The sequence below is a fragment of the Lepisosteus platostomus genome, chromosome 17, assembly GCF_059453375.1.
Source record: "Lepisosteus platostomus isolate fLepPlt1 chromosome 17, fLepPlt1.hap1, whole genome shotgun sequence".
In the NCBI taxonomy this organism is placed as follows: domain Eukaryota; kingdom Metazoa; phylum Chordata; class Actinopteri; order Semionotiformes; family Lepisosteidae; genus Lepisosteus; species Lepisosteus platostomus.
Window position 1 is genome coordinate 8,385,968 of NC_142627.1, and position 22,346 is coordinate 8,408,313.

General features: G+C 39.9%; 1 protein-coding gene across 1 annotated transcript in view; it reads right to left on the reverse strand.

Annotated features, from left to right (window-relative positions):
* The window catches only part of mrps5 (mitochondrial ribosomal protein S5), a 39,170-nt gene continuing 16,824 nt past the window's right edge, over positions 1 to 22,346 (reverse strand). The window contains exons 5-11 of the mRNA XM_088609606.1: positions 20,051 to 20,085; positions 8,591 to 8,681; positions 7,228 to 7,274; positions 7,062 to 7,119; positions 5,762 to 5,824; positions 1,623 to 1,759; positions 1 to 661 (exon numbers count right to left, since the gene is read on the reverse strand). Of these exons, the coding sequence (XP_088465732.1) occupies positions 437 to 661; positions 1,623 to 1,759; positions 5,762 to 5,824; positions 7,062 to 7,119; positions 7,228 to 7,274; positions 8,591 to 8,681; positions 20,051 to 20,085 (656 nt within the window). The 3' untranslated portion in view covers positions 1 to 436. The remainder of the gene's footprint in view (positions 662 to 1,622; positions 1,760 to 5,761; positions 5,825 to 7,061; positions 7,120 to 7,227; positions 7,275 to 8,590; positions 8,682 to 20,050; positions 20,086 to 22,346) is intronic.

Sequence of the window (22,346 nt, forward strand, 5' to 3'; positions counted from 1 at the left end):
TTCTTAATTTCACTTTAATGTTCTGCTTGGAGCCCTGACGTACAGCACAGTACAGCACTCGTCCCATTGAATTACAACAGAAAGTTACAGGTACTTTGATTTATTCTCATATGAAACAATATAAAAAGTAATCAGTTTAGATACCTCCTATTTTAATTCAAATCCAAAACTCCAATTTCTAGTTTCACACCAGACAAACTTCCTTTTGTTTGTACACCGTCCCTTGATGGTTAGCAGCAAAACAGTGATGGCATTAAACATTAACAGCAGCTACACGCCCGTGCTGCAGTGGGTTAAGAATTTTTCATCTCTCTGCGACTATTAAACGCCGAGCTGTGGACACAGTTGGTCTTAGTCCCGGCTCCTAAAAGCAGCGTTTCTCGGCCTGGCGCTAGCAGGGACAAGCAGGCCCAGGAGGCTCATGGGGCCCGCGGCTTCACCAGATGGTCCTCTTGACGTTGGCCCAGATGGAGCGCTTCATCCCCTGAACCCCCTTGACTTCGTCCCAGTCCAGCTTGGTGTCTGGGACCTCGTCCTCCGGCTCGGGCTCCTTTCTGGCCTCCCTCTGGGGCGAGGACACGACGAAGGGCATGGGGCCGCAGGCCTGCTGGAACTCCACCACATGCAGCTGCTTCTTCTCCGCCAGCTGCTGGTGGGTCTCCTGCAGGGAGCAGTTTGATTTGTTCATACCAATACATCAGTACAACAAAAGGCAAATTTAGTGATGGCTAATCAACAAGGAACACGTGGGGGAAGTATCACACAAGTATCACGGAGCGGTGGCTCAGTGGCTAAGGATCTGCGCCTGTGGCTGGAAGGTTGCTGGTTCAAATCTTGCAGCCAGCAGAGGAATCCTACTCCACTGGGCCCCTGAGCCAGGCCCTTGACCCCCACTGCTCCAGGGGGCGCAGTACAATAGCTGACCCTGCGCTCTGACCCCTAGCTTCTCTCCCTGTCTGTGTGTCTCATGGAGAGCAAGCTGGGGTATGCGAAAAGACGAATTCCTAATGCAAGAAATTGTATATGGCTAATAAAGTGATGTTATGTTATCTTATATTCTGTTCAGTTGCAAACCTGATGTGATTTTATAATTTATCTGCAACAGATACGTTTGGCACCATTTTGGTCATACCTTTGTTAAACTGCAATGCCCAGTGTAAATCAAGGCGACTTCTGGAAGCTTTTATAAACTGTCCGAGGCTTAGTGAAACGAATTAAAACTTAATTTTACAATGTTTATTTTCATCAGGTTTACAGGGCAAGAACATATTCGAACGTTATATATATTTACAAAAACAAGCAATCATTTTGGACAGAGGTGTTTTCGATTCACGCAGTATTGCTAGTTTTACAATTATTCATGTTTTCATTTGTTTAATGAAACACACTGGCATTTGTTTGCATCAAGATTTTGAGAAAGGTGAAGCCTACCGTACATACAAAAGATTCTGCAGTGAAATCTGAATCATCTCGAAGCTCTATTTCCATGCTAAAAAGGTAATTTTATTGGGAACAGATGTGGGTTACCTGTGTGTCGATTATAAAAAAAATAAAGCTGCAGCATACCTCTAGCTCGTGTTTGGTAAAAGCATGTAATATTCATGACAAACTGAAGAAGTCACCTGTTTTGCTAATCCCTGGAATAACGCCCTGGTGATGTTCAGCAGGTTAGTGGAACCAGACACCTTGGCGTACATATCTTCAATGCCAATCAGCTTACAGATGGTAATGACTGCTCGATGGCAATGTAATCCATACCCTAGAAATAAAAATTAAAACCCATTATTAATCACATAGAAAGCACACGTTTTCAATTAAAGCGCAGAACTTACAGTAGTCCCTCACATACATTTGATATTTTTCTTTCAATCCTGTGTTAAAGTACTCCTCACATGAATGATCATTTTTAGAAAGAAGATTAAATGAAAAGTAATATTTTGCTCATTTTAGACAGAAGGCTGTGCTTGTCCTTGATGAAAACTGAACGAATTACCTCAACCATACTTTTAACGCCTGATCATTGACTGAGGTATTGATGTCCCTGCCTTGCTAAGAAAACAGTTTTGTTATAATCGGTGTTGGTACAGTAGTGTTGTAGGAACATCTCCAGACTGTTAGTGTTGACGCTCAAGTCTTAAGTAACACCAGAGAAGAAAAGTATCCAGACCATGGTTCAGGAGATTAGCAACAGGAAGTGTAAAAAATATTGGATGACTCAAATCCAATTCACTGTGTTGCCCCCATGAAGAACAGCTGCCTGTCTGAAGACATTTATAAGCATAAAGAGTTAACAAATGTGCAGCACATAGGCAGAATGCTGAGAAATGGTTCATTTACAGATTTCCCAAATGCAGGCAAACTGCTTTTAGTCATGAAAGCCTTCAGTAGCAACAATGGTAACAGCAGAGTGGTGTTTCAGAATATTTTATATAACACCTTTCCTCTCAACATTCAACTACTACAGCGCACTAGTAATGAGGATTTCCATATTTATCCCATGGATTTCTAGTTTTGCCTGCTGCCAAGTACAAGAATACTAAAAAAGAGGCACTGGCACTACGCAAATAATACTATCGCCAAAAATACATTGTAATTAAATTATTAACAGCGTGGCCTGATCAGAAAGGACAGGAAGGTGGGTTCTGTGAAGATATTAATATTGTCAAGTGTGGATATTAAGCTTAGCATCAAATATCTGAAGAGAAGAGAAACACAAACTCAGAACAGATTTTAACCTGAGCTCATTTCTGAAGGAGGGCTTATAAGAACCTTTCTGGGTGTTTCTCATTGTCTGCCTAAATGAACCGCCAGTGTTTATGTAAGAAAAGGATCAGCCCAGCCAGAAGAGGACATAACAGGGGGCAAGGTGTCTGCTCTGCCTATTCCATGCAATCGAATCCTGACCCCTGTCAGGGAAATTACATACTACAGATAACTACGTGTAGTTTTTTTGTTAAGTGCTAATATTGATAGGGGTAAAGACAAAAATACTGCAGTAGATTTAGATTTTTTTAGCACTGATTCCAATGTGAGAATTAGTGCTTTTTTAGACACTTCAACAAAACATGTTTTCTTACTAATTAGCAAGAAGGCATACTAGTCATCAATGACGTGCTCCTTTCAAGATATGGTCCCTCATGCGTTTCAAGAAAAGGACATTTTTGAGTATGATTTGCTTTAGTGTGCAGACCAACTTGAAAGGACAAGGAATTGAGGCTCTTATTGCATTAAAATATTTTTTTATATCAGGCATGCTTTTAAAACTGAAATAACATTTTATTTTGTACACCAAGGAAATTTAAAGTGGAGCTTCGAGTGCAGACATGTCTGAAAGTACCCTGCCACATGAACTTCCTTTTGAGTCGATAAGAATCACAAGACTTCTGACAACTTAGTTATTTGAGAGAGGACGAATGAACTAAAAATGTCCTTATGCATGCCATTTGTTTTATGGATAGCTCTGTAAGGATTATACTGCATGTGTTTTTATGTACAGGATGCAGTTCTCATTTCAACAACATAATTCACAAACTACAGGAGACTGAGAAATCAGCAGGAAGGGCTCCCTCCACACAATAACTGAGCAAATAAGAATCAGCGTGGTCTTGTAACACCTTCCTATTTTAAGATACAGAAGGATTTTTATTCTTTCAACAGGAGCATCTTGATGACAGCACTGTCCACTGGGGCTGAAAGATGGATGGAGCACTTTGTTCATTCATTTCAAGAATGGCTGGCATTGTTCTGCCATTAAGTGAGTGAAATACTGCTGGAAGCTGCTGGCGCTGCCTGTTTTCATCAACCTGAATGTTTTCAGCTTACAACTCAACCATGTGGACATGTTCTCTCCTTTGACAGCTGTGGGGATTTATGTGGCTGGATTGCTCAGCATTGACAAATACTGTTGCCTTTAAGGACCTTGAGCCCCAGAATGTAGCAAAAACGTACTTTTGATTTCCTGCACCCTGAGCTTTCCAAACACCTTGTTCAATTGAAACCCACCCTCCCTCTTAGTTCTTCTGATGCTTTCCCTTAATGCTGCTTAATTCCTAGTCTGTTTCCCTGCTCCTGAGATTTATCAATGTAAATACTGTTCGTGGGTCTCGATAATGGAAGCTAAATGGATCGGCTGCTGATTTAGGACTTTTCCAGATACACGGCTCTCACAGGAACTCTTACAGGGTTGTGATGTGCTAATGAATTTGGATAGTCCTGCCTTCTAGACAAGCACTTGCCCCTGTCGGATGCTGTCAGGCGCTCAGCTATTTTCTTACTGAATAGCAAACAGGTCCGCTGTACTGGGTACGGAAACATGTCTTTCCTTTGCACTATGAAATGGCCTTTGTGTTTCTTAAACTGAAAACTGATCATCCTTTGTGAGAAAAAGTCTGTGCTGCTAGTGTTAACGCAATGGAATAAAAACATTTTTTTATTTACCTCGGTATACACATTTAAAATATCATGTTCATTTTTGGTCACAATGTTATGATAAAAGATACTGCTCCTCTTCAATCAATATGCAGAGACGAGCAACCAGATACATTTTGGGCCCTAACCAATGGCTGAACCTTTTCAGTCTGGACAGAGAACAGTGCGATGGAATCTGATGCAATTATTCAAAATTCTCAAGAATACTGATAATGCCAACACAGCATTCTTCAGAATGCAGGGCGAATCACGAACCGGAGGACACAAGTGGAAACAAAGTAGAAATGCATTTAAAACAGAGACCAGTAGTCACCTCTTTCTAAGAAGGTTCTGGGAGTGAGGAAGAGCTACCCAGTCATGTTGCTGATACCCTACTTCCTTCAGGAAACAGCTGGATGAGATCCTGGGATCAATTAGCTACTAACTACCAAATGCTTACACTCTCAAGCTATGAAACAATTGTTTGAGTTACTGAACATCGAAAATGCACACCTCATTTATAAGGATGACACAGTAAATAGAAATACAAAAATAAATGAGTGGCTGTAAATTATCTTATTTTATTTTCAAAGCAGCATAATCGTTCCAGTGAAGTACCGCTAACACCATACAATCGTAGTTGGAATAATCCAAGCTTGTATATCAACCTTGGTAACACCACTAATGTCTTATGATTTCAATATCTGTACGAGAGACAGTATCCCATGACAGTTTTACAAACCCAACACATGTGATGCAGCAGATGTTCATACATTACTTTATACTACAGTTCCAAAATGACATATTTAAATGGCAGTCTTGATTTCACAGACAAATGGCTTCTTGCTGGATTAAAAATGTTGATGAGGTATATCTCATTTTAGCATTCTCAATACTTAAAGTCCTGCTATCCTCAATTTGCCACTAGCCAAAGGAACAGAAATGGTGTCACTCATAGGGAAAATAAGAGACTTAACTAAGACAAATCCAGTCCTGTTAAATTACAATGATACAGTAGTGTATAGTAGAGTCCCAGAGTTTTGGTTTGCTGATTAAACTTGACCTTTTCAGTATCTTTTATAGATGTGGAGTTGATTTAAAGATGCAGTACCTGTAATGAAAACACTTTCTGAGACCTTTAGGCTGAAGCTAAATTGATTCATTAGATTAATCAGAAAATCACACCACTTGAGCAGCTGAAAAGTGTGTTGTGACACAACAGTGAAGCACAAGCTGGTCACGAGTTGACACACAGGCTCACAGGCCCTTCGCTGACAGCAAACAATGTCCATTCAGCACTATGGCAAAACAAACAGGAGAGAGGCATGTACTGCCCTGGCAGTACCAGACTTACCTCTGCTTTGTTTCTTCATCCGGAGGGTGGTTCTCTTGAAGGTGGAAGTAATGTCATGATAGACTATCAAAGACAGAGGAAAAATCACACTGTGGTCGACATCTGGTCTGCAACCAACATCCCCTTCCCTGCCACATTTCGTTTACATCATGTTTACAACTATCTGAACTGTGTTTGTGAGCTTTCGTTATCAGAGACTGCTAACAAATGTGAAAAAAACTGTTCAAAAAGGAATAACTGGCTTTATTTCACTCCAAGGGCTGAACAGAGCATTTGACAAAGCAGTAGGGCACCAAGACAGTAAATCCACACATTCTGATCATTAGAAGTGCTTAATGTATAATTTAGCAAGGAAGAAATGGCTCTAAAGGGACTACTGGTATTCTCGAAACATGAATTAACTTAGAAAATAACCCTTTGAGAAAACATAATTATTGAGCGTGTAGCTGACTGCAACTACTCAGGCTTAAGAGTCACTTAAACAGAAAACAAATAGCAGCAGCATTGTAGGGCTTGTCAGGTAAGTGAAAACTACACATAAATCAAGCCGAGTTAATTTTTCTACTTAATTTTTGTACTAGCTAAACCTCTAGTTATAGTTTTCAGAAAAAAAAAGTTTTATTCCACACATTGTATAATGTGTGTGACCCTGAGGAGAGGAGCTAATGGAATCAATACTCATTATCTCAAACAAGAACTGAGGAAGAACTGCTTCAATCTCAGTTTACATGACCTGGGACTGCACCTAGAGATAGTTTCAGAGGCTGTATTTAGTAGTAATCCTGACTGGGATCTCCTTACACTTTGTCCAGGAAAAAAAGCCATAGTTAGTGTCAATCAAAGTGTGGAAATTCTTTTTTTTTAAACTTAAATTTACCATGTTAATCCTACCAGGTATTTCCGGTTACAGAAATGTTACCGCAGAAACATCAAGTGGTTGAATGTATCATCTTTCTCTTGTGTACATTTGATATAGGAAGACAGCTATTAAGTGGGTGTTCTAGAAAAACAACAAAAATAGTGGCATTTGGAAAACAAAAAAAATCCCCTGTGCTGAATGTGAAGGAAGGAGGCAGGGAGCTATATCACTGCCCCGAGGGAGTAGTTCAGGGAGGTTCACAATATAAATATGCTTCCCTGCCCCTTCTTCCCCTTGAGAAACCTCTGCAGAAACAGACTGGCCTGAATTTGTATATGACAGATATACAGGGGGTATATTACAGTCAACCTTTGACATGACATGAAAAGTGAAAGATGTCAACAAGACTACAGTCTTGTGCTCTTAATTAGTTTCACTCACTTGTGTGGTTGTTGTATCGCTCTATGTAGTACAAATAATGGACAGCTCTGTTCTTCGCCTAAGAATGGGAGATAAAAGGGGTAAAGCATTTATTCGTGAAATAAATTCCTCAGACGACAATCATTATCAAACCTCCAAATTCACTCGATAGTTCATCGATATTTACTTTTCGAAGTGCAGTTGTTCGGTCGGCTGCCTTCCCCAAAGCAAAACCTACAAGAAAAAAAAACATTTTCTAGAATATTCTTTTTAAACGTTTTACTTTTGTTAGGTTAAAGAACAATGTTCTTTGTGTTTAATGTATATAGTTTCTTTTAACTGCTGATAGTGTTTCATGGAATTCTCCAAACAGCCTGAAGTGATATAAAAATAAAAGTTTTACCTCTCAAAAATAAATTGTTCAAATAAAAATACTGTTATTTCCAAATCTGTATGAGCAGATTTGACATGAAATATTTCAAATGAAAAATACTTTGCTCCATTAGTTTTTATTGCAAGGAACTCCAGGCGGAATGTAATTTTCAAACTCTGGTAAAAAAGTGATCTCCATCACCAACCATTTCTTCCACAAATAAAAGTCATTCATTACCAGGTTCTTGTCTTTTAAGTAATTTACTTTTATTAACTTTTTATTTTTCTTTACTTTAATTTCTTTTGAGAATACAAACCTGAAACCTGACGAAGTTAATCACAGGAAACTGGAGTTTCTAAGCACGTTGGGTTGTGCAAATCTGGGACAAGCTACCAAGCCATGTTATTGAAGCTGATACCCTTATGTTTCTTAAGAGATGTTTTTCCCCACTGCAAAGCTATTTTTATATTTTGGGGTTAGAAAGAATCGTCATTCATGAGTGCATTTCAAACCACAATGAAGGTAAAACGTACACGGTCACGTGTAAAACGTGTAAAAAAGAATACGTCTTTTAATGCAATAGAAACATTGCTCTTGACTTCAGTATGGTGTTGCTGACAAATACTACTGACTTGTTTACTCTTCATGCAGACCACCTAAGAACATTTCTGTGGTGAAATGTTTGCTGGATAACCTGTACCCTCGCACATAGCACTACATTTGTCTTTACTGTGACTAGTGAGTCACTTCGTTTTAGTGTTGAACTCTAAATTTGTCAAATTTTGTGATACTGTCAATGAATTGATTTTGTTACTGAGATTTAAAACCTAGTCTGAGAAACTGGGACTACAGTTCTCCTTTATGAGCTACTAACTACCAATGGACCATGGCCTACCAATGACCTCCTCCTGTTTTCAACCTTTCCTCTATCGGTGCAGACGTCTGTATGAAACAACAGTTGCCCATGCGAGTCTGACCAAACGTTATATTTCTGGAAGATGTTCACGAAAGTAGATGAAAGTAACTGACATGGCATAATGAACCCACGTCAACGTGTCAAGCAATGTTAGCTGCATGTTCAGCAGGGCAAGGTCATGCCTGCTCTTTCCGTGTGTTTGGGTCTGATCTGACCGCTCTGTCAGATCCCTGTACCTTCAGCTGCTGGTCCATAACTCACCTGCTGCCCCATTCCCATTTCCGACAGCGACCAGAGCACTGATCGATCTCTTCCTTCCCTCGTTCGCTGTCATGTTGAAAACGCTTTTCACCTGCAAAACATCAAAAGCAGGAGTTTGCTTTTCGGAGTACATACTACCAAAGAAAAAAAGGAGGGAAAGTCCACATTCAAACAAACCAACATTCAACCATGGCTGTGACACAAATAGCATCTTCTACAGCCTGCAGCTTCTGAACTGTGAATGAACCCGAAAGAAGGGTAATGAACACATTTATTTTTGCAAAGAATGTTTTTGAAGTTTCTACAGCTGCAAAATATGTGGCAAGAGGTCTGAAAAAAGTTAAGACTATCCCAAAAAAATCCAAAATGAAACTTGTATCAAATATACATTCAAGCTTCTAGCTCACCTGCTGAGCTCAGTTCTGAACTATCGCTTAGTAAAACAGGTGAAAAATTCAGTGCATCTGTGGAGTGGGGGGCGAGACGTGGCATTTCCTATTTTCATCCTCGGAACACATCGCACTGTCTGTTGTGCCACCTCTTGGGTCTGATGTGGAATTAATGTCAGTTTACAGAGTCATGCAAATTCTAATCTACGGAAAGAAACGGGACCTACGAAGAAGCTCGAATAGTAAAATGTAAAAGTAAAGGTGGTAATCTTTGAGCCACACACGCCCAGATATTTGAAGTCTGGGTCTGGGCTGCATCCCTATTAAGTTGTGACCAGTGTACTGCCAATGACATGCCGTCGTTGAGGTTAGGGAGTTCGATTCAAGCTGCATGCTGGGCTCCTGTGAGCCTGCTGGGATATCAGTGCTATACAGCCACACTCCTCCTCTCTGCTGCAGATGCTGTAGCTATTCGAAATTTGAGCAGGGAGCCGCATCAGTGCGTGTAGGCTGCCAAGGAACATGTAAAGGTTCATTCCATATGTGAAAGGTAAAGAAACACAATGTTTTGGCTATGGTGCCTTCATCAGGTGTGTGACAGTTATGTTAAGCTGTGTAACACAAAGACTGAGTTATGGTCCTCGTCCCATCTTGCACCAGTATGAGAACTGTAGTAGCAAAAAAGAACGATTAATAGCTAAGACTGCCAGTTTGGAAGGGGGTGTAAAACAGAAATTAATCAGAAATTCCAGACTGGGTGGTAAATGAAATATTACTTGGAAAAGACAGCAAACATAGCACATGAGCAGGACAAAAAATAAAAGCCATACAGAGAAGCAGGCCTTAATGTGGGTCATTAAATGTGTGTCAATGAAAAAGTGACAAAAACTTTTGGAAATTTTTTTGAACCTGGGGATTTTCACATTTCATGTCTGGATAAAAGCTTTTTTCTAAATTGTTATCTATTTTGAATACAAACTCCTAATCCATTAATTTCCTAACCTCCTTATCAAATACAGGATTGCAGGGGAGCCAGCATGTCTGAGCCTATCCTGATAAGCTATGGGTGACAATCCCCTACGATTCAAATCAAAATGCACTTTATTCCAAAAATGCATTCAGCTGTTATACACCCTTGTACCAGCAGGTGGCGGCCATGACCCATTACTGTGCTGAACTAAATGGATTTTTGAATTTAGGGGCCATTATCAGATGGTACTGGAGGAAAACGGGCTCAGTCAACTATCAAATTTAATACCTATCGCATCTACCTTTGAAGCACACACATCTCTTTCAAACCTAATAAGAAAAGTAAACTGTAATAGGTTATCAAAACACTTTCTGTGCAACCTGCTTGCCTACAGCCACTGCCACCACATAGGGTGAAACAGAAATGGATCTAATAGGAAAATACGTATCCTGTTTGAAAGGAATGGATTTTATTCCATTAATTATTCCGTTTATTAATTATATTAAATGCAAAGTTTGATTTCCATCTTACAGAGGTAATGACCATTTTATTATTCCCATAACAAAACACTATGCAGTGTTTTTAACTGATCTTTCATTGCTGAAGGGCAGCTTGTCATGCGCTTACAGATTGCAGCCTTCAGATTTACTGTGCAAGCAAATAGGATAAATAACACTGAATATCCGAAGTACTGCAGAATCCTAAAAAACTACACGTCCTCTGACACTGTCATCTGCCTCCTTTGGTGCAGATCACAAACATCGGTACTGTGTGAGAAAGTGTTATCTCTTTTGTCTACAAGGAAGCAAGGTTAAGCATTTTAGGGCATATGAATGGACGCTTTGTTATTAGAAGATGTCAAACCCTATACTAAAGCTGGCAAAACGAAGTTGTATGTTGACTATGGTGTGTTGCTGATCTGTACACCAGGGTGCAAGCAATGCCCTAGCCAATAGGGCCTCAAGACCCCTGCTGACCATCCGCCCCTCACTGCCAACATCAACATCAGTTTGATGTGTTCAATAGGGATGCAGAAGGGTGCACAGCAGTGAGCGTGGAAAAATCATAAGTGGCACGAAGATTAAATTCAGCAAGCATCTGCGGCAATTCTTTGACTGCTGTTCAATTCTGCTCAATAAGAGCAAAAGAACCGAGAGGAGTCTGGGCCTGGAACAGCTTCTCAATGCATCTCAGATTATGATGGTCCCCGGAATGGAGATGAAACCTCTTAAGTGCTGTGAGAGCTAGAAACAAACTGATTTTGAACCAGTACATGCAACAGTTATCCAAAGCCATCTGGTCAGATAGCTTGGTAGAGCAGTTTGAAATCATAATTTCAAAGTGATCAAAACAGACTGTGCTTGCAGTTTAAGTATGTGTCAGACCAATCGATTGAGAACAATTCTTAAAACCTGAAACACATACTGATATTTTCAATATAAATGGAATATGCTATGGTGAAGTACTGTGAAGGAAATGAACAGCTGTGTTTGGTACAAGTCAGTAACTATATACAGATTCCTTAGATAGGTTCACTGCACCAGTAATTTTCGTTCCCTATTGACAGTCATCATTTTTTTGTAGTATGTACTGTCATCTCCTTGAAATGATTGCAGTTCACAAAATTCCAGATGCCAAGAGTTCTGTTGGGTATCATCTGCTGAAATTGCAAGTGAAGACACTGATATACACAATGACAAACAGAGTCTTGTATTTTCTAGTCACCAGGCAGTAGGTGTTAAGTGGATGTCACTGCAATAACTGTATCAGTCTTGATTCAACACTAATAAAACCATCCACCCAATGTGTGATTAAGCAGCATTATAGAGTTCTCTGTGACCTTGTTACTGCTCTTGTCTCTCCAGTTCAAGAGCTTGATATCCAATCACTGTCCGGGTCACAGATGTGTCTTACAAGGATATTGCAATGATGCCGTCTTTAAATCTTGACGTTAAAATGCTCCACCCCACACCTCTGCTGCTACCTGCTCCCTTCATAAGTTAACCCGTAGCCCAGCTGACAGCGTGCATGCTGCAGATCATCAAACTAAGGTTGCTGCTGGAAGTGGTGTTAGTGGGGCCAGCAGGGGGTGCTCACCCTGCGGTCCATGTGGGTCCTAATGCCCCAGGACAGTGACGGGGGACACTAGACTATAAAAGGGTGCCGTCTTTTGGATGAGACGTAAAACCGAGGCCCTGACTCTCTGTGGTCATTAGGGAATAACCCCAGCGTCCTGGCCAAATTTCCCCATTGGCCTTTACCAATCATGGCCTCCTAATAATCCCCATCTATGAACTGGCTTCACCACTCTGTTCTCCTCTCCACTGAGAGATGATGTGTGGTGAGCATACAGATGCACTATGGCTGCCATCGCATCATCCAGGTGGGGCTGCACACTGGTGGTGGTGGAGGGGAGTCCCCATTACCTGTAAAGCGCTTTGAGTGGAGTGTCCAGTAAAGCACTATAGAAGTGTAAGGAATTATAGTGTGAGCTGTGAAAAACAGAAGGGAAATAACAAATCCCGCGGCCGGCAGAGGAATCCTACTCCACTGGGTCCCTGAGCAAGGCCCTTAACCCCAATTGCTCCAGGGGTGCCGTATAAATGGCTGACCCTGCGCTCTGACCCAAGGCTTCTCTTCCCGTCTGTGTGTCTCATGGAGAGCAAGCTGGGGTATGTGAAAAGACAAATTCCTAATGCAAGATACTGTATATGGCTAATAAAGTGACCTTATTTTATCTAGGTACAGGTAATAAACAGGTCATCAGCACCCAGGTTTCTCTTACATCAGAACCAAGCGGTGACAGTTCCACCAATAACAGTCAATTGACATAAAGAGAGGCTTTCTAGGGCTTACCAGTACTTGACCAATAAAGGCACTGGCTCGGAGTACAGTCTGAACTTTACAGTCCAGACACTGCTAGGCTAGACTGTGGGCTATGTTATCATGCGAAGAAAATAAGAAGTTAGGCCTGTATTAAAGATGGGCTAAGTTGTTTATTGTTTTGAAGGAGACAATTTTATTGCCAGTGCATATCTATGATCAAGGAAAGCATTCAGCTTCTTTCTTTTGGCTATCACCATATCACCACTTCCTCTTTCCAGTCAACACGTGAGTGTTAATCTTACTGCACACAATACACAACCATATACCGGCCGAGAGGAAGGGCCTGAATCTGTCCAGCGTACAAGTAACCCCTAAAGATAAAGAATTATCCTCAGGATCATAAACACTACTGGATATCATCATAAAAAGACTTCACATGCATATGTAAAGATGTGAACTCATGATGTTTACTTCAAAAAGCCTCTGTAACCTTCCACTGGATGATTAGATGTGCATATACTGGATTTAGATCCAAATCCAACCTCAGCTCTTCTTTTGTAAAAAAAAAAAGGACAAGACTAAGGCGTTGCTTCTATTATTCATTGTTCTATTTGTGCATATAATCAGAGAAATGAGCACTTAGGCGTGGCAATATTTTCCAATACAATCTCAATCCTCTTCTGCTTAGATAAGCCAGCCCTTAATCAAAGAGATAGTCGTAAATGGTAATTGCAGTGTAGCTTGTGCTCTGTAAGCAGTTTTGACTGGTAGTTTACAGCATGCTGACCTTGAGTGTGCCAGGGCTTGGCCTTCCAAACACCTTTGTCTCCTCAGCCCATTAACTCTGATGATTTGGGAAATGACTTCACACAACACATCATCTGAAAATCACAGACAGTCTTGCTGAATAACTTGTGAATTATAGGTTTGGGGAAACTCATTTTTTTCTAGTGATTGTTTGGTATGGTTTACTCCATTGTTTGGTATGGTTTAAGAAAGGGTCTCCACATTCTTAAAGTTGCAGGTATTATTAAAGTTTTAAACCTTTCAGTTCTCAGATGAATCCATTAGCAGGAATTTCCATATGAAAAATAACAAATCAAAATTTGCTCAATTCAAAACATGAATAATAAATTCTCTTTTTGGTATTGCTAGCCAAGAATGTTACATGCTGGATATTATTTTATAACTAACACATTTGCCACATCTGTGTGAACGCCCTTGTTTCAATATACTTGGTGTCCCTCATTTACCTGGATGTTTTCATTTTTGTCGATTATATGTCCGTCTTAATTGTATTTCATTATTCCAATCCGTCCATTCAATTAAATTCTATATGAATACCAAAAATATCCCAACTATTGTCCCCTCAATATGAAAAAGGGTATGTCATAATCGTGAACAAAAAGTAAGTTCTATATTTTAATTAAGATTATTCTATTAGTAAAAATAATGATTTAACACTTCTTGTATTTCTTATGACTTAACAGCTTCATGAGGTTCTGACTGTATTTACTGTATGTTTAGACTTAGAGCTTTTAAAACAATGGAATCAGAAGGGAAAATCAAAGTTTTATTACTTGGTCTTCTGCTATCCTTTTCCTCTGCTAAAAAGCTTTATAGCCCAACTTCAGGTTTGATCTATTTTTGTTTCTCATCTTTTGGTGACCTATATACACATTTATACCAGTATCTGGTGAGAGATAAATGTACCTATAAAATTACAGAGTTTTCTGTTACCCAGCTATAAAACGCTGATCCCATTATTCTGCAACTGCAGGACACAAAAAGTGGAAAATGTATTTGATTTATATCAAGGATACAAATGCAGATAACTCTACTAGAAGAAAATCCTCTTCTCCATTATCCAGTTATGTCATAAAGTGGTCTGTGCTTCTGGAGCCTCTAATTTAATGTTTTTTTCTACTTGATAGTTTATTTTAAGGCTGCGTGCCTGTTTTAATTTCTTATCAACCTGTTTCCATGAGCAATACTTATAAGCTGCAGTACTTACTGTATAAGACACCCCTGTCCTTATTTTATCATAAAGGTGTCTTCTTCAGGCACTTACTGATCCCAGAGTACTTAAGTATTCCATTATCACTGACAATGGAAATGTAATTAATTCAAATATGAACAATTGGCTGTCATGTATTATACTTTCCAGTTTTAGGAGGCCATAATAGACTCCAGTAAAGACTAAACCTTATATAACTTACCTTTATGAAATGAGATATAATCAATTTCAATTTATTAGTAACTTAATTACATACCATCATGGTTTGCGTACCACGAGTGGTACGCGGAGCGCCACCAGCTGGTACGCCATATGACCCTGGAAAATTGATGTGCGCACTGAAAAATCGGGACGGGTTTTCATATTTTCTATTTTAATACATGTCGAATACACAGCCTACGTACTACGATACAGCGCGCGCTAATACTTGAGTGGACACAAGAGCTACAATGTAATTCTATACCATTGTATAGGAATGTGTGCTACGAACGCAAGTGACCAACTGTATTTAAAAAAGTCCAGCAAATAGGGAGGTTGGAGAATGCGCGGGATTTTGGAACAATGCCAATGTTGTAAGCACAGGAATGCATAGAAATGCATACTGCGAACGCTGGCAATCTTGTGAGCAAAGGAAAGCGTGATAGGTAACAGAAAAATATTTAAGAACTGTTCTAGGTTAATTTGAGAAAAATACACGGAGCGTCTCTGTGTTTCGCTCCCATGCGCATGAAATAAAAACTTCTTTGAACTTCGGAGACAGACCCCTGAAACGGAAAAGGGGAAAAATGCAAGCTTGCGGATTGCTAAAGCAGGTAAGCCCCACACTATTTTTGAAGAACCTTATTTACCGTTGGCAAAAGAGCTGACACATGTTATGTGTGGAGAAAAAGCTGCTAAACAGCTCGACCGGCTGTCCCCTCCGAAAGACACAGTCACTCATGAATTACTGATATGGCGGATGATATCAAAAGTATGCTGGTAGAGCGCGTTAAGATGAGCAGATGCTTTTCACTGCAATTAGATGAGTCTGCAGTCGATTTGGCCAATTTACTCGTTTATGTTAGATACAAGTTTGAGGGTACGTCCCATGAGGTCTTTCTGTTCTGTAAGCCGCAACCAACAGGACCTACAGGACAGCACATATTTCAGCCTCTGAATGACTGAAAAGAGAATGGCATCGATAAAATGGATAAATGCGTCGGAGTTTGTACAGATGGTGATAGAGCGATGACAAGTCAACACAGTGGTGCAGTTGCACGAATTAGAGAGGTTGCTACAGAAATGAATGGACGCATTGCAACATCCACCGCGAGAACTTTGCCGTCAAGAAAAAGCCTGACGATTTAAAATCTGTTAGACTCTGTTGTGAATTGTATCAAGGCTCGAAAAATGAATTCACATCTGCTTTGCTCGACACCCCTCTCACTGAAATTGTGCTTTTTTATTGTTTATTTTTAATTGTTGTTGTTCCTGTTTTTTTTCTGTAAAGCGCTTTGAGAAGCCACCTTTAAAGGCTCTATATCAAATAAAGATTATTATAATCTTTATTATATGTGCATGTGAGTGTGTGTGTGCACGCGCGCTCATGTTGGTCATTGAGAATTTCTGGGGTTCCTATGAGAAGATGACTTGTAGGTGGTACTTGGATGCTTTGGTTTGATCAGGGGTGGTACTTGGTCCAAAAAGATTGAGAACCACTGATATAACCTCCTGTAAGAACATGAAAACCCTAGTCCAACCCATTCCAGCCGTACTGATCCATATAGCCTGGGTTTCAGATATACTGGGCTCACCTAGCACAAAGAGGCAGACATTTTTATCACTATATGTCTTTCACCAATCTGGGGATGGAATCTAATCTTTACTTCTTCCACTGCCCAAGTACCTGTTCAGATCTCAGATTTCAATTACATGCCAGAGTCTCAGGCCCAGCTTGTTCTAAGAGGGGTAGACACTCCAGTAACCCCCCCTCTCCTGATCAGTTTGAGGCTTGGAGACTAGTTTAGGCCTTCTTTATTTGAAAAAAAAAAAAGCCAATGGATTTGTATAGAGAAAGAAGAAAAAAGTACAAAACAAATTATCTGCTCTAAAGCAGCAGTACCATCAGTGATAGTCTGAAAGGCAATCGTATTTCGAGGTCAGAAAATGTCAACCACTCTGAATTGAGCATTCAAAATGAAGCATTTACAATTGTGGGCAATAACAAAAGCACTACAGCTGATCGAAATTACTGCTTTTGTTACTAACCGAGCTGAAAATTTGCCTTTCTCCGTCTGCATATACTGTACATGAGTACTGTTATTTGTTGAAAACCCTGTGAGAACGCAGTGACAGCTTGCAAAGCTTTTTTTTAATTCAACATGTCACAATCAACATTTTTCATTGAATGGAAGAAAGAAATAAAATATACAAGAATAAAACATTCCTTTTTTATATCCTCCTGAAAGGTAAGGGGAAACGGGGAAGTAACAATCACTGGCGGTGTTGTTCACATAGTTTGTATTTCTTTGTTTAAATGCCGAATCAAAGCACAAATAGGATGCCATTTACAATCCATGATTACATGATAACAAACTGGTATTGAAAACTGTGACATCTTACAAGACTATTCTGCAACATTTACTAAGGGAGCATGTGAATAAAGGATCTCAGATGATACATCATTAAAACAGTTAACAGCACGTCAAAATGTGCTTAAATTACAGACTTGAAGAACAGTGACGTAACATACATGTTTCTCCTAGAATGCATCACACAGGGGAGAACCTACCATGCATACAGCAACAGTTTCAGTTCAAGTCAAATTCATCATTAGGAGCACAGTACCTTTTAAGCAAAGACCCTAAGCAATTTGTTTTCTGATCATGCTACAACTCTCTGAACCGTGGATCACATTAGTTACTGCTTGTGCTCCAAGACTAGCCGTCTTCTGTTCCTACAGATAAAAGGACCCAATTTATATCTCTGGCTCTTGACTCGGGCACTAGTTTATACACAGCTGACAGTCACTAAAGCAGTGTGCAGTTAATAACTAACTGCAGCTCAACCCTGAGCAATACCACAAGCCTGTACCACATTAGACACAACAAGCAAGGCTGGCTTCAACATCGAATCTTATTACGTTTTCATCAGTTTGTTTCTGTCAGAGAAGATATGCAAGATAATTGGAATCCTGGAATAGTCTTGGATGCGGAAAAGCTAGAGCAGTCTTTTTACAGACTGCTGCATGCATCTGCAACAGAGGGCTGGATTCCTGACCAGCCCAAAGTGACAAGAAAAGTAGGTCTGTCACACGATGGCAGCCCAAACACTGTGCGCCCTCACCTTATAAAAACATTAGTAAATACTGATTGCTCTTATTGGCTAAGTAAGGTAGCGGACGATTCTCCACATCACATTCAAGGCTTTGAATATACTTGCATGCATCCTGATGCCTTTGGTTTTTATTGCAATAAAAGACTTGTACTGTAAGTCCCTCTGATGAGAATACATTGCTTTTCACAAAGAGATCAGATTTATCGCTAACAAATTTCACTTGAGTATGTTTTGTCAGTGGAATATAAAAATACAACCTATTTTTCGAGAAACTGAAAAAAGGCCTAATAAAAAGTGAAAGAAATAAATAGAGCTGCTCAGAATAATAAATGAGCAATGAAATGGCAGTGAAAGATGACAACCTTAGGAAAACAGGTGCTAGTTTGATCAGAGAGAAATTGCATTCTTTATAAATATAAATGTTTGCCGGAGTGTTCTGTCAAATAAAGAGCTGGATCCCACTAACAAAATAGCCAGTCAGCTGGAAGGAATTAGATTACAAATAAACATGATGAACACTTAACAGAAATAAAACCCAACTGAACTGGTGCATTTTGTTTAACAGGCCTGAATCTGTGAGAGGAAAACGGGGCTAAGGTTATCTCAGCATTATGACAAAGTTTCGCCCAGAGCCCAAAATAAGAAATTTATTATTTTATGATGACTGTCCATGCTGATCTCCAAAAAAGCAATAAAGCTAGAAAATAAAAGGCTAAGATGACAGGGGATGGGGTTGAACAATGATAAACAGAAATATCAAGGCACATATAGTTCAGTGTAAATATCAAAGCACTTTATACAGCACCTTTAACCAAGCAATATGTTGCTACAGTGAAATATGGGACATGCAGCCAAAAGCCTAAGAGAAAGAGAAATTATATATATTTTTAATCACAGAACAGAAAGATTTCTGCAGTTAGGTAGGGATAAGAGATCAGATTTAATGTATACATAATGCTTTGGAGGTAATGGAAAAATTGACCAGATGAAGAGCAAGATGCAAAAAAATCTATCCTTGCGGTGGTCAAGCATAACTCTTAATTTTGCTCAAACTTGCAAACATCTAACAACATCATCCCAACCTAAAAAACAACACTAATTGATCAGATTACGGGAGTTTGCATCCTGCTGATAGTATTTCACTCTGCGAAACTAGCCAGCGGTGACCAGGAATTCCAGCACCTGTTCGAATCGCATTGGCCAACAAACAGAGATGGCTGGGAAATCCTTTACCTCGCCTGCAAGAAAATCCTGCTGTACGAGTGTCGGAATCAAAGTGCAAATCTAAACCATCGCATCGGGAGGCACGGAACTCTAGGTGAGCATGGGGTAGCTCTGATGAGCTGAAAGGTAATTATCAATGATCTTCTAAATGCAAAACATTACAGCCAGCATTTTACCACTGTTGACCCTTTTAAAATAAGCAAACCGGGAACTTAGTGTTTAAAAGTCAGCAGATGTTGCCTTTATCCACTAGAACACAATAATGTTTGCCTGCTTTCTCTCCGTCTCCATTTGCTTCTGCAAATTCTGCTGAAACGCAGTTCAGTGGCCCTTAGATCTTATCACATCAGAGCCCTTCTACATAACAGGTGCTTCCTGGAAGGAGCTGCAGGTTTCGCAAGGGAAACTGCCCTGAGTGACATCTGGCAGATGGGCAAATGCTTTCCCATGACCAACTTCTACCTTACTTGACACATTATCTTGAAAGCCCCCAAAATGCAGCCAGTGTCCGTTCCAAACCCGGGTGAATGTGACCTTGAAACAAACAGTTAAACCTCGTAGGCATCAGGTTAAAGAAATGACACCTGAAGAAGGCCCCAAAGGCAAAACGCTGCGTCTCTCTTCTTTTCCTTTCAGCATGGAACAAACCTTTACCTGCTCCTAAAGAAATGGATGTATGGTTTGAAAAATCTCACAGGACAGCGGATGTGATGGCTTACCTCAATCACCCGAGAATCGAAATCTTCATATGTTTCTGTGAAGAAAAAATAGAAAACAAACATTCAGCTAAAAGTTCCAGAAAAGGCTCATTTGTCTCTTTAAACAGTCTCTGAACAAAAACATAAAAGTTACAAATATACTATTTCATACAATTCCTAAATGAATAACAAGAGGACAAACAAAAATGTATGAGCACTGTATTTATACACTTTACTCAAGATGCTCGAGAGCTTCTCCAGATCAATGTTGGAGCTTTTTAACTCCTTTCTGGAGTGGAACAGATTGAAAGATTAAAATAAGTGTCCCCGCTGAAGAAATTTTCTTCCAAATGATATCATTTGCTCTTAGTCATCCTCAGCAACTCCACTGCTCCTTGGGATATAATCTAGCTAAGTAACTCTTCATGCAGGAATTCCTTCTCAAAGACCCGCAAGGCTTAGTTTGCGTACTTCATTAATCTGGTATGCCAACATTAATTTTAGCTCATGCTCAGGGGCTCAGTCTGGCATCCAACTTCGAACGTGAAGCTTCAGAAGCTTCACTATTTTGCAAGAGTAATTTGCACTGCTTTTAGTGTTACACGATACAGAGATGTGGCAACCGACATTTCTAAAGAGGACAGGAATTACACCAATCATGGCCTGTAAAATGCCAACAGATTTTATTAGGAATGTCTCGCCGCCAGTTTCTTTTTCACAATAATTAATAAGGCAGATCAAGGATGGGTACAACGTGGACAGCAGCCACAATGTTGCCAAACGGGCAAAAGATGGAAACCTTAGTAGCTGGAGTGCTGGAAATCTCTCTTTATGCCAACACTATCAGATTAGTACTCCATCATTGTAAAAGGCCATGGGGTTATTTAAAGGCATGCATCAGGAAATGGAGATACCCAAAAAGAGATGCCAAGAACTTGCTTTGCAACTGCAAACACTCCACTAATTCACACCGTCTCTCACAACATGCAAAGCAAGAGCTGTGTAATAAAACACAGCTGCAGTAAGCGATCATTCATTGTACAGTACGTGGAATGGCTTATTTTACATTGCCATATGCTGGTTATTTTTTAATTACGTCGACAAGAGGGTAGAGGACCATAGAGGAGGCTGCTTGTGTACATTTTGTCATTTGAGCTGTATAATTATATTAGTTCAGTAAGATGCTGTATCATATATTGAACAAGCAGGAGATGACCCTTCGGTAAATTCTCGGCACATGCCTTGGGGAAACAAGCTTCCCTCGCTTCACCGTTGTAGAAGCCAGTGCTAAACTGCTGGTTGTGCTTTGATTTACCACGCTAGATACTGCCACCTTTTTCAATGTCACAGCCCACCTCGTATCACAAACAGCTGTGATCTGTGCCACTACTGAGGACCAGCCCAGAAGCTTTCCTATGGAGACCTCTCCGTCATGGTGAGGTACCTACGCTGTAAGACCTCCCAGCATGACAGAGTTCTCTTAAATTTAAAACTCTCGAACTCTGCATGTCGTTGTAATGTGCCTGTCATGCTTAATCTTCACCCTTACTGGGAGGTTTACTGGTAGGTTCTCCAAAACCTCAGATTTGTTCACTGCAACGACTTGCAAAACACACTGGGAGCACTGCGTAAACAACTGCTTTGCTGCAAGGTGATGTGGATCTCTGCAATCATATGTTTTGCACTTTGTTTATCATGACATTAACCCCCTTAATATTAAACCGCTGTGCTATACAAGACCATTTCACCCATTGCCCATTGTATCCCAAAATACTTTGATCACCAAAATGCTTGATGTTTGGAGTACATCTGGTAACATTCCTTTGACAATTAACAACACATAATAAAAGACATTTCATTTACAATATCTCTTATTAATAGCACCAAACATGTTTGCATTGATTTTAAGCTTCGGTAGCTCCTAATACATTGTGTTTTTTTAATCACCATCAGGTTCAGTGAAGCATTACTACAGTGCTGACATCAGGATTAACACCCCTCATCAGCCTGTAATTCAGCTAGTCGAAGAGTTATAGCAGATTCAAAAGATTACATTCTATTTATGGAAGTATTAATCAACGCCCGTCAAAGTCCCCACTCGCGTGAATGTGTTCAGCGTGCACATTTATCACTGGGAAGTGAGAACCAAGATCTGATTGGCTGTTCCTATTTTTCTTGGCTTCCTTCTCTTAGCTGAGATCTGTCACTTAAATTCTGCAACAGAGATTCTTGTATGTGGGGATTTAATTGTCAAAGAAAAAAAAATTCTCCTTATTATATGATTACCAGATGACATTTTATAAAGCTAACCTGCACA